Below are 18,939 nucleotides of genomic sequence, written 5' to 3'. Positions count from 1 at the left end.
TGTGCCGCACATGCGCTAACCACTCCGCCGCTGTGCTGCCCACATTTTTGTTGTTACATTGACTAGGACTTGAACCCAGGCCTCCCTATGGTTGGGAAAAATCCAACCACTAAACCACAGTATCCAGTTTCATTGAGCGGCTGCGCAATAGTCAGGTTTCTCCCTTAAAAAGTGCTTTTGTAACCTTTTCTTCTCATCATTCCCTTCACATGAACTCAATCTTTTTCAACAGCCATAACACATCATTCACCAATCGGGGATTTTGAGATGGATCTTGGGGTTCTAATTGAAAATGCCCGAATGCGCATCTATCCCAACTATCGCCTTTTCATCCCGGCCAAGCGTGCAACCCATAAAGTGCAAATGCGCCGTCTGGACGAATATCCAGCTGCGCTTATTGAGTGACCCTGGATTTTGTTATTCCACTTGCGTGCAATAGCCCCCGAGATTCTCGTACCTCTTGTTTTTTCTCTGCATGTCTGAGTGAGCATAGCAACAGCGTTATGAATGAGCATCACATCATTTCCTGGTCAAGCTGATGAAGGACATGATCATGAAAGCGAACGTCTCTCGGTTTCGGCAGCCGCGAGTGTGATTATGACATCACCGGGCTTTCCATCCCGTCTCAGATGTCTGCTCCATCAGGAGTTAACCATAAAGCCCTTCTCTTCTTTTCTCCTCTTCTGCAGTGTTCCCTCTAAGCAATTGCGCACCGCTCGACATTCTCGGCGCACAAGAAAATCGAGCCAGCGCACAAAAATCAGGGCTCCAAATTACGAATTAAGAAGCGACTTAAGTCAAAGTGACAGTGCAGGAAGGTAAAAATACACGGGTTCTCCTGACGTTGTGTCCTAAATGCGGTATTTTGAAGTCGAGCGAAATTGAGTGATGTTGGTAGAGTATGTCGGGAACCGGCTTCTTCGGCTCGGCTCACTAAAAAGGGTCCTAAACGGCTCTTCAGGTTGTTTTTGCTTCTTTAATCCCAACATGACCGAATATTAAGTGAAATTATGCACAAAACTTAAAGGAAGGGGGGAATAGAACAAAAAAGAAAAAAATACCAAAATGAAAAAGGAGTGAAAAGCTGAGAAAAAAAGAGACAAAAGAAAGAGAAAAAAAGAAGGAAAAATTTTGAAAAAAGCCAGAAAAAAAGAAAAGAAAGAAATGTAGGAAAAAAGTAAATAGAGAACACAAAGAAAAAAGTAACAGCTCGAGATAATAAACACAATGAGATTTTTTATAAAGGAATTTTTAAAATAAAGTAGGAAAAAAGAAGAAAAAGTTTGTGTTGCATTCAAATAATTTCCAATGATATCAAGTGAATATTGTTGTCAACATTGTACTTCCACTAAAAAACGTGATTAAATACAGTTCTGTATCTTACAACCGACTCAATAAGCCCCCAAAAATGTTAATATCATGCGACTAAATATATCAGGAAATAAAAAGAAATGAATATCTTGTGAAAGAATTGTAAGAACAAACCACGTTTGTAGGCCGTACAACCTTTGCAATAGTACAAGAGTCAATTCATTCAAAAGAGAAAAATCATTTTGCATCGAAACTCAGCAAAATGTAACGTGATGTCAAGTTCTGGACATGTTTGATAATGAATGATCTTGCCACACTTGGGATTGCCGTTGCTCACTGTTGTTTCAAGCGTTGCTCACCGACGTTGTGTGAACGCTCAGACCCGTAAGGACAATGACAGAGAACATTGCTTTTCTGATGTTTTTTATTGTCTCGGTGATTTTTACAGAGCGTCGACGTGCAAGAGCGCCAGGCGCCAGGCTGTTTGATGCCTGCGTAGGGACGCCTGTAGAATTTGAATGTTGATGTTGCGGCGATGGCCGCGCCCCAAATTACCAAATCACAGACGTCAAGTAGCAACCTTGATGCCCGGCGCCATGCTGCGGGAGCTTCATTAAGAAGCGTGATGTATCGGACATTCCGTAAATGAGCTAACAGCAATTTGCTGGCCCAGCGTGACGCTTGTCAATGCAGCTGTGAGTGAGCCCCTGCGGCCGCCGTGTGCTAACTAAATAGATACGGAAAAAACCAGCCCAAACAAAGGCGGCAGTCTTCTACAATGTAGCATCTAGTTCAGGGACATCTATTCATACGGGCATCATTTTGTCAGAAGGACCAGAACAGGAAACCCCAGAGCGTTCTTTACAGTTCTTTATTTAGGGAAGCGTACAGGGCTAGCGGGAGACTCGATGGCTGTCGGACGTCAGCAGCGGAGCCGGAAGGTAGCTCCGGAACACGTAGCCAATCGGAGTGCGGAAGTCTAGCAGGTCAAGTTTTACCGGGGCTGGAGAGAAGATCGTAGCGTGGGACGGAAGCAGGTCGGATCGGAGGCAGGCAGAAACGGGTAAACAGATCGAGACGGAACAGGTAATCAGGAGAGTCATACAGGGTACAAACGTAATCCTCAGACGAAGGGGTCTGGGCGTAGCGTGCTTAAGAAGGGAGAATTAGCCAATCAGAGGGCATCCACGTGATTGTTCCAGGTGACTCGAGTTAGCAATCACGACAAATTTGTTCTAAATGTGTGCTTATAGCTTGAATTGGTGGTCTATGTTGGAGTTAATAACGATATTAATCCACTGCTGACCAAAGAAATCAGGCGAATCTGGAGTTTTTAAAAGACCGTTGTACAGCGGCGAAAAAATGGTACGTCCCAGATAGGCCGAACCTTTTTCTCACCCACTTCCGGGTTGGCGGTCTCATTTTTTCGGGAAGTCACGCATGCGCCATGGCAGCGCATACATATTAACATACAATGGAGTTACACATGAGCTTTTCGTTACATACAATGAAAACCCCGAAACGTGTGTTTAATGATTACTCGTATATTCAAAATAGAAAGATAGAAAACAGAAGTAGAAAAAACAGGTTAAAACAAGTCATTTTAATCAGGATTATTTGTAACATCGGTGACTGAGAAATACACAAATAACTAAATCTAATTTGCTTTATAGTCTAACAAACCTATTTTACCAATATGAAATACAGTGAATAAAATTAGTATTTGAACACCCTGCTATTTTGCGATTTCTCCCACTTAGAAATAATGGAGGGGTCTGAAATTGTCATCGTAGGTGCATATCCACTGTGAGAGAGATAAACTAAAAACAGAATCCAGAAATCACAATGCATGATTTTTTTAACGATTTATTTGTGTGATACAGCTGCAAGTAAGTATTTGAACACCTGAAAAAATGAATGTTAATATTTGGTACAGTAGCCCTCGTTTATTGTCTATTAAAGAGGTTAAACGTTTCCTGTAGTCTTTCACCAGGTTTGAACACACTCCTCCGCACAGATCTTTTCTAGATCTGTCAGGTTTCTGGTCTGTGGCCGTGAAACACGGAGTTTGAGCTCCCTCCAAAGATTTTTGATTGGGTTCATGTCTGAAGACTGGCTGGGCCGTGCTAGAATCTTGATGTGCTTCTTACGGAACCACTCCTTGGTGTTCCTGGCTGTGTGCTTCGGGTCGTGTTGGAAGCCCAGCCACGACCCATCTTCAATACTCTCCGCAAAATCTCACAATGCATGGCCCTAGTCATTCTCTTTTTAATGCAGTGCACTCGTCCTGGCCCTTGTGCAGAAAAACACCCCCAAAGCATGATGCTACCACCCCTATGCTTCACAGTAGGGATGGTGTTCTTTGAATTGTACTACTCATTCTTCTTTCTCCAAACACGCTTAGTGGAATTATGACCAAAGAGTTCTGTTTTGGTCTCATCTGACTACAAATCCTTATCCCATGACTCATCTGTATCATCCAAATGGTAATATGCAAACTTAAAACAGGCTTTGACACGTGCTAGTTTAAGCAGGGGAACCTTTCATGCCATGCATGATTTCAAACCATGATGTCTTAGTGTATTACCTACGGTAACCTTGGAAACAATGGTCTGAGCTCTTTTTATGTCATTGACCAACTCCTGTCGTGTAGTTCCGGGCTGATTCCTCACCCATCTTAGAATCATTGAGACCCCGCGAGGTGATATCTTGCATGGGGCTCCACTCCGATTGAGATAGACCGTCATGTTTAGCTTCTTCCATTTTCTAATGAATGCTCCAACAGTGGACCTTTTTTCACCAAGCTGCTTGGCAGTTGCTTCGTACCTCTTTCCAGCCTTGTGGAGGTGTACAATTATGTCTCTGGTGTCTTTGGACAGCTCTTTGGTCTTCGCCATGTTACAAGTTACAAGTCTTACTGATTGTATGGAGTGGTCAGGTGTCTTCATGGAGCTAACAACCTCAAACAGGTGCATCTGATTCAGGATTATACATGAAGTGCAGGTGGACTTCTGATGGTCTGATGAACAAGTCTTTCAGGGTCAGAATTCTAGATGCTACACAGGTGTTCAAATATGTATTTGCAGCTGTATAACACAAATCAATTGTTAAAAAATAATGCACTGTGATTTCTGGATTTTTCTTTTTAGTTTATCTCTCTCACAGTGGACGATGAAAATGTCACACCCCTCCATGTTTTCTGTGAGAGAAATAGCAAAATAGCAGGGTTTTCTTATACTTATTGTCTTCACTATATGTAAAAATGAATTGGATCCAAGTGAAGCTTGAATAAATATAAAACGCATCTTCCTGATGACTAAAATCAGATCGTAGGAAGCAAAGTATCTTTCGTCGAAAAATGCAATCACAACATTCCTTTATACAATAAATTATTTAAAAAAATCATAACCTTTATATTTATGAATTATAAAACATGTATGGCATATCAAATTTATGAACTATGACTGGAAACAGCCCGGTTGCATATTTGTTCCTCAATAAAATGTAGTGCTCAAAAAAGGGACTTATATTACTGTAATTCTGAATGTTTCAAAACAAATCTGATGAAATCGTGTATGTATTAACCAATAGAAGATGAGATTGAACATGAAAATGTAGATGTTTTTATGCTTTTATATTCGTAAATGCGTGTGAAAAAAGTCGAGAATCTCTATTGGCAGATCCAAAAAATTCATTCAGTTTTTTTTTTTTTTTTTTGCCTTAATCAGTGTTCTGGTCTGACTGCGTCCCTGCGTCCTAGACGCATCATTTTTGCTGGGGAGGCATGATCTGAAATCAAAGTGTGTCCCCGGGAAGCAACTTTTTTGACACAAAATTGTCATTATCACCCGATTACTTTTTTTTAAACAAATATTTACAGCACTCCAAACTTTTCGTCAGGCAGATCCGCCATTGTTGTTTTGGTCTCGCGGTTCGAGTTTTCGTCTGCAGGCCGATCTCGGCAAACGAGATCTCGTTGCTTTGAGATGCCATCATTGTTGTGGTGGTTCTCTTTGAGTGAAAGAGAAGTATGCCTCCGAAAAAACAGTATTTGATGCAAACAACACAAAATTGGTCATTTCTTCAGTGTCAGTAATAAGTGGAAACATAATGCAGAAAGTGATAAAAACGGCAATAATTCTGGCACAAAAAACAGCAGAAAAATTCTCCAGAAGATCGCGTGTGTTGAAGCGAACGATTCGAGGAGGATGATAATGGAAGCTACATGATTGTCCAAATCTCATAATGTTGGCGCAGCTTGCAATGACATCAGCTGTACATACTGCAGGTTGTGAGAGAGGTTTCGGCGTCCAAAACAGCATCCTCACAAAAGAGCGAAAGCGCCTCAAAATCGAAACACAACACCAGCTTATGAAGGTGCATCTTACCAAACAATTGGACCTTGAGAAGGCATTACAACCGTGGTGGCACAGCAAACCACGAAGAATATAAGAACTGAAAAATCTGAAGTGATAACTGCTTTGTATTACCAATTCACTGTGATGATTAAAATTGCATGATATATAGACTAATATTTCAGCAATATTATTTTGTATAATAGACAATATTTTTGTGAACTGAAAAATCTTGAAGTGATAATTGATTTGTATTACCAATAAACTGTGATGATCAGAACTGAATGGAATGTATAGATTTATATTATATATTTGGCGCCGATTTACAGTTTCAACCTCGATAAGACTAAATTTTGGGGAGCCATAGATCTCTGTTGGGACCCATAGATTTTTCAGCATGCGAGTCCCGGGAACCATCACTTTTCAGAGGTCAAATAAACACTGCCTTAATGCAGCCCGCGATTCAAAAGGTTTGCCCACCCCTGCTCCAGACTGTTGACTTGTACTTGTGCTGCCACCCTGGTGCCCTGAGGCAACAGTGGTGGGATTATTGGGTGTGATAGGGATGTCATCACCAGTCAATTCCCTTTTATAAACAGTGGAAATGTTCTATCGGTAATGTTTGGGCACCTAAATGAACATGATTTTATTTTCCCTTGTGCCACATATAGATTACTGTATTTTTAGGACTATAAGGCGCACCTAAAAGGCATCTTTTTTTTCAAAAGCTGACCATGCGCCTTATAATACAGTGCGCCTTATATAAGGTTAAATATTGAGTCGCAAGGTCTCGCAACTAAGGCAAGTCCGCGGTGTATGCTGGGATATCTATATGCTAACCAATGTGTCAATCATCATTTGAATCGGTCACTTTTGGCTAAAGTTTTAGCATTTACAGGCTCGCATTGGCTGAAGCGGGGCAAAACAAAGTCGGCAATTGGCGGAAAAAGATGTGAATCACAAGTTAGGTTACTCTACGGCCTGGAGAAAACATGTTTTACTAGTTTGTATTTGTAATCAGGAATTAATAGGGCTAAACAGACAGCAACAAGCAACGTCCATCGATGCAGATGCTTCTCGGTTGATTTTTTTCTCTTATTTGTCGGCATTATTGCGTGTTTTGGAGTGTGTACATATTTTACACAGTTGAATTTACTACACTCACAGATTTAAGAGGACAATGGTTGCATATTATTATTGAATGTGATGGCTGCAAGACAACTTTGGTGAGCTACCCTGGCTTTATATTTTCTCAGTTTCTTGTTTCAGAATGATCTTAATGTTTCTGTGATGAGTCCATTTTTAAATTTAATCCATTTCAAAGTGTTTATATTCATATGCACAGTAGAGAACCACGTTTCCATGCACAATGAAATTCTTGGTTTGCTGTCCACACAGTTGCCAGCGAAAAAGAAAATAGGAACTAAGAAATGGTTGGCACTTCTTGAATCCCAAGAGTTTAACCTTCCTAATGATACGTTGAATGACACATTCAAGTAATTGGTGACATCGTATTTGCTTCTTTGCGAGCTTTCGGAATGTTAAGGGGGTAATGAGTTTGACTGAACTATCTGATTGTTTTGTTGATTTTCCCACTGTAGCGCCTTGTAGTCCGGTGCGCCTTATGTATGGAAAATATATGACAAAAAGCTATTTTTGGGGGGTACGCCTTATAACCCGGTGCGCCTCATAGTCGTGAAAATACGGTATTTGTTGTCTTCCTTTTGCAATCTATGCTTGGTAATATATACTCGTGTGTACATTCGTTCTTCGTTATCAAAGAAAGACTCATTCCTCACCCTAATGAGGACAAGCACTACAGAAAACGGATGGATGGATCATCCTATTCAAGCCCTTCTGCCTCATAGCAACAGATCTAATCATAGACATTTTTCTCCCTGAGCAGCAATGGCCGCTCTTCAGCAAAGCACCTGGCTCCAACATATGGGCCAGCCGGATGCCCTCGGCAAGTAGCGTAGCAGGGCCAGGCTGCGGGGTCTTTACCCGTCTGCAGCCGCGGGGCCGCCCTCTCGCCTCATCGACAAATCTCGCTTTAATTAGCTCACCTGCCCGCTTCATCGCCCTTTATACACTCCGCCCGTTCCACCAAACAGGTGCCAGCAAACCCCGCCATGGGATTGCCTTCTGCTTCAAACACCGTACTATAAATGGGAGTAGCAATTGGCTTTGTTCAGTTGTTTTAGCAGCCCCTTCTCCCAACATTCAGTCTGAGGTAGTTACTTATATATCTGGTATTTTACGCACTATTGATGGCACTGGATTACAAGGCTCACTCCCCAAAAAGTATTTTGTCATATATTTTTCATATTTTAGGCACATAGGACTTTAGGCAGTAATTGATTAAAACTAAACTGTAATACACTTACGGGATATGCGGTATGTCACAAAAATGAATACACCCCTCACATTTCTGCAAAGATTTATGTTTCTTAGAACAGCACTGAAAAAAGTCTGTGTAAAGCTTATTTAGCAGAGTAAGAAGAAGAAACTCTCTGGGGACCTTGAAAAATAATTTAGGGCACTACATAAGGCTGGCAAAGGCTACAATATGATTGACAACACCCTGAAGTTGAGCTGCTGTACAGTGGCCAAGATCCTCCAGCGTTTTTTGTTTTTTTTAAAGCATGCACTCACAACAGGGCTCGATTTGGACGTCAAAAGAATCTGAGTTGCACAGCGTCACATCCAAATGCTATCTTAAGAAAGATAGGTGCAGGGTTGCTGTTCACCTTTGCTTCCAAGATTGAAGAGGTGGGTGTCCAGACTGGGAAAGTGAGAAAAAAAACAATCAAAACAAACCTTGCATCCTCAGCAAACTCTTTGCCGGTGTCCATTACTAAATACATAATAAATAATTCGCTTATCATTCCCTCTTTTCATGTCACAGAAACAAATACTCTGTAAATGATGAAGATAAGACCAATTTGTTGAATCGTCTCATACGTGTTCAAAGAAATGCAGGAATGAAATGACGTAAGAGGGAGTTCTTTTTTATTGATACACAATTTCAACAAGAGACTCAGCGAATCACAGATATGCGTGGATCTTTATAGTTTTCAACAAAGCACGTGTACCCGGTTTGGCCCCGTCCCTTTTCACGCCTGAAGGCGTACATGCCCAGGGTTCCGTCCTTATTTGGAAGTGTTTTTAAGTTTATGGCAGTTTATGTCACCTTGCCCTTTGCCGTTATCTCTTGTCCTCCCTTATGGAGGATTGTTTATACTAATTCGTCCGCCAAGACCTTCCCGAGATGTGATTTCTCCCAACTGTAAGCAAGTCTTTCTACATTTCTTTCTAAATGTATGCAAATCTATTCCACAAATTCAAGTTTATTTTCTACAACATAAATAGCTTTTATTGTCCAAAAAAACAAAATAACAAACTTGCTTAACAACGACAATGTCTACCAATCACGGCAAGGGAGGAGCTCTGATTATTCATTAGATGTGTCACAGATTTAGAAAACAATTGAAGTACAAGTAGTTGGTCTTTCCTGCTTGGCACTGCTGCCTATCCAACCCCTATTTAGTCTTTCCGTTTGCACTCCTGATCCCACGGCACAATTTGGGTTAAAAACAAAAAAAAACACAGCGTCCGAATACACAGTCTATCACAAAATAGCACAAACATTTATAGGCACACATACTCTGGGGACTACTAACTTAATAAAGCAATTTGATGTTGAGAAAATTGTTCTCCATCCACGCATGCTTGATAAAATGCACTAACATCCTCCGGGAAGTGTTGTTCCGGTTTCTCGCTGCCTGATTATTGTACTGTCCCCTTCAGTATGATGGACTGTTAAAGCCACTGGCAATTGATCAGTGATTAAAAAGAAAAGAAAAAAGCTCTTTTCACATCGCTGCGAAGGAGGATCAGCAGAAGGAGAGCTGTTAAAAAAGTTTTCCCGGAAGAATAAGTAAGGTGGAGCGGTGCTTAATGACGGGGACAGACAGTTGGGATTCTCCCCGTGCTTTCGTGGGTTTCCTCCGGGTAGTCCGGTTTCCTCCCACAATCCAAAAACATGCATTTCAGGTGAATTGGCCGGTCCAAATTGTCCCTAGGTGTGAATGAGCGAGTGAGTTGTATGTCCCCGTGTGCCCTGCGATTGGCTGGCAACCAGTTCAGGGTGTCCCCCGATGATTGCTGGGATGGGCTCCAGCGCCCCTGCGAACGTACGATTAGCCTGGGTTAGCTTTAAGTTTACAATAAACATTCAGGGGGTTGTAACAGAGCCCAACATTGAGGGTGTTGGAACGGAGCCCCCTTTCCAATGAACCGCTCACCACTTGTTGTGGAGTCCCGGGTGCTAAATGACTTGTAAACGACCTGATTTTTTTATTTTTACACGTTCATGTTAGCGTAATCTTTCGTACGGAATGATAACGCGAACATACTATTAGCCCGGGTTAGCTTTATGTTTACGTTAAACATTCAAGGTAAACATTCAGGGTATTTGAACGGATTAAAACGATTGGCATTATTTTTAATGGGAAAAATGATTTCAGTGATCGAACAAATCGGTTTTCGAACAGGGTTCTGGAACGGACTATGGTCGAGAACCGAGGTTTCACTGTACATGATCTGCAATTGATGAGTTGCAGAGTAACACACGATGTAGTAACAAGAGTATAATGATAACATTTTATTAATAACGTGTTACATTACTCGTTACAGAGAAAATTGCATTCCGGAAACGAGCTGCATTGTAATCCCTGGGATCATTTAAAGATAATTAACAAAACAAAAGTGTTAATCCTGAAATGTATTGGATTACAGGTTATTATCCTCTTTCACCATTGTGATAAATAAGCAGTGCCCATTTTACAGTGGACAATTCCAGACAGCACCTCTCATAGGTAATGTCTTGTTGTTGTTTGTGTGACCCGATGGCAGTTTCGGTGTCAAATCCCGGTGCGGTTGCCCTCCAACGAGGCTGGAATGCCATCAGTCACTCACCGGATAACAAAGTCCTTAGCAAGGAAGGAGGATCAGCAGGAGAGCTGTTCAAAAAGTTTTCCCGAAAGAATATGTAAGGTCGAGCGGTGCTTAATGACGGGGACAGACAGTTGGGACGTTCCGGCGGGGAGGAAGTGGGTGTGGTTCAGTGTACGTAGAGATAATGGCCACCGCTGACCTTTTTTGTTTACTAACACACCCCGGAGAAGGGGAAATAGGGCGGATCCTGTTTACCGGGGACAATAAAATCAGCAGTGATCGATGATGGGCGGTAAGCAGGACGACAGAGAAAGACAGACAACGAATGCACGCCCAACCACCGTTCTGATCCCCTCTTCTGCTTTTTAGCCGGTTCCACCATTCTGAAACCCTTCAATGACCCTCGTTAGAAGGTCACACTAAAATTAGCCTGCCCCGGAACCAAAATTCGACACTTTTACCCTAAATTATGTGCTCACGTGGATAAGAGTATATACTGTGGCAACGCAGAGAATCGGGTAGGTTTTACACTTGATAAAATACAGAGACTGTTTTAAAGGGTTTAGCAAAAAGACATTTATTAACTGCCAAAACGTTAAGATGAAATGGTGGATGAGGTCCAAAACTAACTCGGGTTCTTCTCCAAACGGAGATAGGCATGCTGTGGTTGGGGGAGCATTCGCTCGATCGTTAAGCACTGGTGGTTTAGTCTCCCCCTGCAGGGGCGGAAACACCTTCGGCAAAGAGGGTGAACATTTGATAACAAAATTAAGTACTGTATTTTCCGCACTATAAGGCGCACCTAAAAGTCTTATTTTTTTTCAAAAGCTGACCATGCGCCTTATAATACAGTGCGCCTTATATATGGCTCAATATTAAATCGCAAGCTCTTGCAACTTACGCAACAGCCGCCGACTCGATTTTCCCCCGAACGTGGAGTAGTCCGCGGTGTATGCTGGGATTTATATACCGGCGTTTCATTGGCTAACCAATGTGTCAATCATCATTTGAATCGATCGCTATTGGCTGAAGTTATTCGGAGCCTCGGATTGGCTAGAGGCCCAAAACAAACCCTGCAATTGGCCGAAAAAGATGTGTCAATCATACGTTAAATCGATCGCTATTGGCTGAAGTTATTCGGAGCCTCGGATTGGCTAGAGGGCCAAAACAAACCCTGCAATTGGCCGAAAAAGATGACTGAATAGCAAGCTTGCTAAACTACGCCATAAAGAAACATGTTTCATTAGTCTGTATTTGTAAATATTTGACTCTCCTGGATTTACCACACTCACGGTTGTAAGAAGACCATGGTTGCGTATCATTATTGAACGTGAGAACTTAGGTGAGCTATGCGGCTTTATATTTTCCCGGTATCTTGTTTTAGAACGATCTTGATGTTGCTGTGGTGAGTTGAGTGAATTAAACTCAATTCCAAGTGTTTATTGTCATATGCACAGTAAAGTTGCGAGCGAAAAAGAAAATAGAAACTAAGGAATGGTTGGCATTTCTTGAATCCCAAGACTTTAACCTTCCGAATGATGGAACGATGCATTTAAGTGACATCGTACGGCCACCGCATCCGCACATGTCTACGACACGTATTTGCTTCTTTGCAAGCTTTGGGAATGTTAAGGGGGTAATCAGTTGGACTGAATCATCTGACTGTTTTGTCGACGTTCCCATTGTAGCGACCTATAATCCGGTGCACCTTATCTATGGAAGATATAGGACCAAAAACTATTTTTTTGGGGGTGCGCCATATATCCCGGTGCGCCCTATAGTGTGGAAAATACAGTAATTATTCATACGCCCCTGAAGGCCAGGGTTTGCCTTGTCTTCAACCTATCAAAAGAAGATCGCTCTTCTACCTTCAAGAAGGATTCGGCCACTGGCAGCTTACCCCATAGGCATGGAGGGACTTGCATATTCACTTCATCAACCTGGTCTTCTCTCCCCTTCTCTCTGGGACGCAGAAATCAGTGGATTGGACTCAGGTGTAACCATACCCAAGATCCTATAGATTGCAGGGGATGCACTGGGAGGTAGCGGTGGTTCACCACCTTGCCCAATAGAAAAGGTTGTGTCTAATGGGTCTTTGGGTTGTCACAATATGTTAGGGAGAATATATCCATGAGGAGAAATTCACCATCCTCATACTCTGTGTTTGAAAGGCCGTTGCCATTACTTTATTCAGTTATACTGTGTTTCTGCCTAACACGCAAAAGGTTCTTGGTAAGAAACCGGGTGGAAACATGTGTTGGCCTGGAGAGGGATGGGCCACACCAGGTCGCACATGCCCAAGACACACTACAGGAAAGCGTACCACTACGAGCCTAGTGGTTAAGGGATCCACCCATCCCACTTCGTATGTAGAATTAAACACGCTCACTCTTGAAAAAAAACAACAAATTGAGAGTATGTGACAATGTGAGTGAGGCAAGACATTGAAATACAGTGGAACCTCGGTTTTCGAACGCCTCTCATTTCGAACAAATCGGAGTCCGACCAAAAATTTTGAGAAATTCTTGCTTCGCTGTTCGGTCAAAAAATCGGAGTTCGAACGCCGGTAATGCCTGAGTGCGTACGCTAGGGTGCTATGCCTCCGAAGTAAGTCAGTGCAAGCAGCAAAGTTGCTACAGGTGAAAAAAGAAAAGTAGTGCGTACAACTATATCATTTAAGAAAGAAATAATAGCCAAATATGAAGGAGGTGTGCGAGCACCTTCTGCTGACCACCACAAAGGTAAGAAATCCGATTCATAAGATGAAGATAACGCGAACGTACGATTAGCCTGGGTTAGCTTTAAGTTTACGTTAAACATTGAGGGTGTTGGAACGGAGCCCAACATTGAGGGTGTTGGAACGGAGCCCCCTTTCCAATGAACCGCTCACCACTTGTTGTGGAGACCCGGGTGCTAAATGACTTGTAAACGACCTGATTTTTTTATTTTTACACGTTCATGTTAGCGTAATCTTTCATACGGAAGATTACGATAACGCAAACGTACGATTAGCCCTGGTTAGCTTATGTTTACGTTAAACATTCAAGGTAAACATTCAGGGTGTCGGAACAGATTAAATCGATTTACATTATTTTTAATGGGAAAAATGATTTCGGTGATCGAACAAATCGGTTTTCGAACAGGGTTCTGGAATGGATGATGGTCGAGAACCGAGGTTCCACTGTACATGATCTGCAATTGATGAGTTGCAGAGTAACACACGATGTAGTAACAAGAGTATAATGATAACATTTTATTAATAATGTGTTACATTACTTGTTACAGAGAAAATTGCATTCCGGAAACGAGCTGCATTGTAACCCCTGGGATCATTTAAAGATAATTAACAAAACAAAAGTGTTAATCATGAAATGTATTGGATTACAGGTTAATATCCTCTTTCACCATCGTGATAAATAAGCAGTGCCCATTTTATAGTGGACAATTCCAGACAGCACCTCTCATAGGTAATGTCTTGTTGTTGTTTGTGTGACCCGACGGCATTTCTGGTGTCAAATCCCGGTGCGGTTGCCCTCCAACGAGGCTGGAATGCCATCAGTCACTCACCGGATAACAAAGTCCTTAGCGAAAGCGCCCATCACAAGCTCTGAACCAAATCGAATTTGCGGAAAGTGTCAGAGCCGGCGCCAATGTGTGTGTTGCTTTGATGAAATGCAGCGAGACGGTTTGGAAGCAAGAAAGAGAGGGAGAGAAAAGTTGGAGGGAGAGAGTCAAAAAGAAAAGGATGCGGTGAAGTGATGTATGAGAAATCAATATTGATTTTGTCTCCTGTAGCTTGAAGCCGCCATCCACAATCCCGTACACTGTGCGGTGTTGGGCTTCTCGGCAGCCAGCACATCCCTACCTCAAGGCTTCCTCTGGGTAAGAAATACACAAACATTTCACAAACAAGCACAAAGGTAGGCACTCACACGCCAGACAACAGTAACCAGAGAAGATGACAAGATAAACAAAATCCACTGTACTGTTTTTAATAGACGTCTCCGCTTCAACCTCAAAACCGTCACTTTAAAAAAAGCTTTACTTGCATTTACATGGGCTATACAAAACCCCAAATACTGTTGTAATTTTATCAGTGTTGGGTGCATTTTTTTTAAAAAAGTACCGTATTTTCCGCATTATAAGGCGCACCTAAAAGCCTTTATTTTTTTCAAAAGCTGACCATGCGCCTTATAATACAGTGCGCCTTATTTATGGATCAATATTAAATCGCAAAGTCTTCCAACTAACCCGCCAAGTAGTATGCGGAGTATGCTGGGATTTATATACCGGCGTTTCATTGGCTAACCAATGTGTCAATCGTCATTTGAAAGGATCACTATTGGCTAAAGTTATTCGGAGGTCAAGGGGAGGATCCTTTTTATCATTTACAGGCTGGCATTGGCTTGAACGGTAAAACAAAGACTGCAATTGGCCGAAAAAGATGAATGTGAATAGCACGTTGGGTTGACAGCATAGAGAAAACAGTATTTTACTTTTCTGTACTGTATTTGTAAATGTTTTACTCTCCTGGATTTACTACCCGCACGGATATAAGAGGACATTGGCTGCACATTATTATGAACACAACGACTTCGGTGAGCTACTCCGGGTTTTATATTATCCCTGTATCTTGTTTCAGACAGAACTTGATGTTTCTGTGATAAGCGGTGCAGATAATGGATGGACTGGAGTGTCTATTTTTAAAATTAAACTCAATTCCAAGTGTTTATTGTCATATGCACAGTAAAGTTGCGAGCGGAAAAGAAAATAGAAACTAAGGAATGGTTGGCATTTCTTAAATCCCAAGACTTTAACCTTCCGAATGATGGAACGATTCATTTGAGTGACATCGTACGGACACCGCATCCGCACGTGTTCTCGACACGTATTTGCGTCTTTGCAAGCTTTGGGAATGTTAAGGGGGTAATAAGTTGGACTGAACTATCTAGACTGTTTTGTCCACGTACCCATTGTTGCGCCTTATAATCCGGTGCGTCTTATGTATGTCAAAAATAGGACCAAAAACTATTTTTTCGGGGTGCGCCCTATAACCCGGTGCGCCTTATAGTGCGGAAAATACGGTAATTAATTAGTGTTTTATTTCTATTTATATAACTGGAGTCATATCACCCTAGTAGGAGGTGGCTAGAGTCAAGAGCCATTTCATATTCACCAAACATTCATTCTGCTTGCCAAACTTACACCAAACATAATGTTCAGTGAATTTAGTTACTTCATTAGAAAATTATTTTTGTTACACCTGAGATTACTGACACCCAAGATCACCACGTTACTCTAAAAGTGAATACCGTAAATTCTATATTCTATAACGGGTCTATAAGCCGCTACTTTTTTCCCTAACTTTCAACCCTGCGGCTTATTCAGTGATGCGGACAATTTATGTCATTTTTCTTACAGCCGCCGGTGGCTACCATTAACTGCCCTGTCAAAGCTATATTATTATTATTATTATTAAAGCTTTGAAAACTCTCTCGGTGTACCGTCTTTCTTCGTAAATATGTGCAACCCATGTATAATATGTATTTGCAACTGTAAATTTTTGTAATGTATTTATTTGTATTTATTTTAGACACTTATTCTGATATGTTTTGCACGTGTGAACGAAAAAAGGGGGCGGAACAAACGCGGGGTGCCGCTAAAGGTGAGGGACAGACAAGGAAAGAAGAAGGAGTAAAAAGTTGGTTAGAGAAAAAGGAGTTGCGTCAGTAAATGTGTTCATCTGATATATTTTTCCCACCCTTACCTTTGGAAGTATACACTTTTTTCCTTGGATTACTTTCAACGGGACCCGGACTCAGCAGGTCTGCATCAAACCTTAAGTACCGGTATCATTTTCCGTTCATTTTGCCGGCTGTGATTTTTGGACTGTGGACTTTAACGAAGGACATTTAGTTTCAATCGCGGGATTTGAAGTCGCGTTTGGGTTAATTTTGTGTTTGTGTTACATGTTTAAATGTGGGCGCATGCGGCTTATATACAGGTGCGGCTTGTGTACGTACAAAATCGCTTTACCTCTTAAAATGTGGTGGGTGCGGCTTATAATCAGGTGCGCTCTATAGTCCGGAATTGACGGTATCTAGTTACAAATTACCGTATTTACTCACATTGCAGTAAACCTCTGGTTGTTCACTGGCACTGAGTAAAATTAGTGTGATAATGAGATGATATCTAATTCCTTTTCATATACCATTTGTATCACTAATGGGTTAGTAGTTAAGTGTAGGCACTCGTGCGCAGTGGTTTGAGCGTGTGCGGCACAGTTCTGAGGTCATGGGATCCAACCTTCCTGTGTGGAGTTTGCATGTTCTCCCCGTGCTTGCGTGGGTTTCCTCCAGGCACTCCGGTTTCCTCCCACATTCCAAAAACATTCATGTCAGGTTAATTGGCCGGTCCAAATCGTCCCTAGGTGGGAATGAGCCAGTGAGTTGTCCGTCTCTGTGTTGGCAACTAGTTGAGGGGGTGTCCCCTGCCCACTGCCCGAAGACAGCTGGGATGGGCTCCATTCTCCCCGCGACCCTACTGAAGATAAGCAGTGCAGATAATGGATGGATGAATGGATAAACCCGGTAAAAAACTAATTTAACTTGATTTAAAAACAAGAAACACCAAAACTAACAATAGAAATATGACTAATGAAAAATGACATCAAGCAGAATCAATTGTGAGAGGCTGTCTTTGACTTAAGAAAGTTGAATAGAAAATTATACACATAACTCTCTATTAAATGGAGAGTGAGAGAGGGAGAGAGAGAAAATACAGTTAAATGGGGGACTGAAATGGACAAATGTAATATTCATTCATTTCAAATGGAGAAATGTGATTTAAGATATCGGTCTTTTAACTTAACATGCTAATGTAACATATTAAGCTCATAAGTCAAGACACCAGTGCCTCTCACAGGTCCAAAAATGATGTTGCTAGGCAACTCAGTGTCATAGAGGTAAGTTGAAGGTATGTGCTGCTGAGACTTTGTTGAAGTCATCAGGAAGCCGGTAATCTTGTGGGAGTTGAACTGCAGCTGCCTGGAAAGAAAAAAGAGCAGCCAACAAACAAAAACAAAAGATGATGCAGTATTTATTTTTGGAATGTTTGTGCTGGGTAGGTGGGCATCTGATCAGGTAATCCTCTTTTGGCCTAGAAAGTGGTTAAAGCTGGCGTAGGCTGGCCTTGAGACACCGCACGGATCAGTGTCCTAGTGTTGATGGCTTTTGTGGAGCTAAGTACATAGATAGATAGATAAATACTTTATTCATCCCCGCAGGGAAATTCACATTTCCAGCAGCATCCCTGCGCTGAGAACAATACAATAATAAAGCAAAAAGAATACAATATACAAGTACCCAATGTGACGTGCTAATACCCAATGTAGCGTGTTATATAGAATATATAAATAGTGGTACACAGAATACATATTGCAATAAAATTTGGTAATATGCAATGTAGGGGGTGTGGTTTAATGTGGGCTTTTACTCTGCCGGGAAGGGGTTAAAGAGCCTCATGGCATGAGGAAGAACATCAACATTTTAGCACAACAGAAAAAAGACGAAAATAAATCAAATCAGCTTGACAACCTCAATCACATTACTGTGCATGTTGAGAGATTTGTCAGCTGTGGTTATAATGTTGAAAATTAACTTCTTTTGTGGAGCACCAAAAGATGTTTCTTACCGTTGGCAGCTTGCTCTGTAGACTGCCAACAAAACCCCGCCTTCCGGACACATGTCAAAAGCCAAAACAAACCATACCCCATACCAGCAGGTGGCACTGTTGGACTCATCATTGCAGGACACTTAGGGGCCAGTCACACAGACATTTGCGGCTGAATCACGGCCAGAAATTTCTGCCTTTGAGGCGGACGCTATTGGACGCTTTGAGATCGCCATACAGACGAGATACAGCAGTGCCTGACACGCGGACGGAAATTCGCGCGCGGGTGGCAGCGCGAAAAAGTTTTGCGCTGCTCAATTCTTCAGAGCGCGGGTACACAGCCTTTCACGAGCGTATCGAGGCTGAACCACGGCCAGAAATTTCTGGCCGTGAAGCAGACGCTGTTGGGCGCTGTTGGACGTTTTGAGACCGCCATATAGACGAGATACAGCAGTGCTTTACTCGCGGTCGGAAATTCACACGAGGTTGGCCGCGCCCAAAACTTTTGAGCTGCTCAAAAGTTTGAGCACGTGTTAAACCGCGTGCCGCACACGTGGTCAACACGAGGTAATGACGCGGAAATGACGCGGAACGACGTGCTCTGGCCGCGGCCAGGGCGTGGTTACACATGGGTAGGACGGGA

The 18,939-nt window shown here is 42.1% G+C and overlaps 1 protein-coding gene across 2 annotated transcripts in view; it reads left to right on the top strand.

Moving 5' to 3' along the window:
* arhgef10la (Rho guanine nucleotide exchange factor 10 like a) overlaps positions 1-18,939 on the top strand; it is a 284,562-nt gene that overhangs the window by 214,147 nt on the left and 51,476 nt on the right. For both annotated transcript variants that reach the window (XM_088339079.1, XM_088339078.1), the window contains one exon: positions 14,421-14,507. In XM_088339079.1, the coding sequence (XP_088195205.1) occupies positions 14,421-14,507 (87 nt within the window). The remainder of the gene's footprint in view (positions 1-14,420; positions 14,508-18,939) is intronic.

This window comes from Urocampus carinirostris, chromosome 6 (assembly GCF_059441175.1).
Source record: "Urocampus carinirostris isolate Australia breed hairy pipefish chromosome 6, RoL_Ucar_1.0, whole genome shotgun sequence".
Taxonomy (NCBI): Eukaryota; Metazoa; Chordata; class Actinopteri; order Syngnathiformes; family Syngnathidae; genus Urocampus; species Urocampus carinirostris.
The sequence above is the reverse complement of the archived record's forward strand: the minus strand, read 5'-3'. Positions and strand labels throughout refer to the sequence as shown.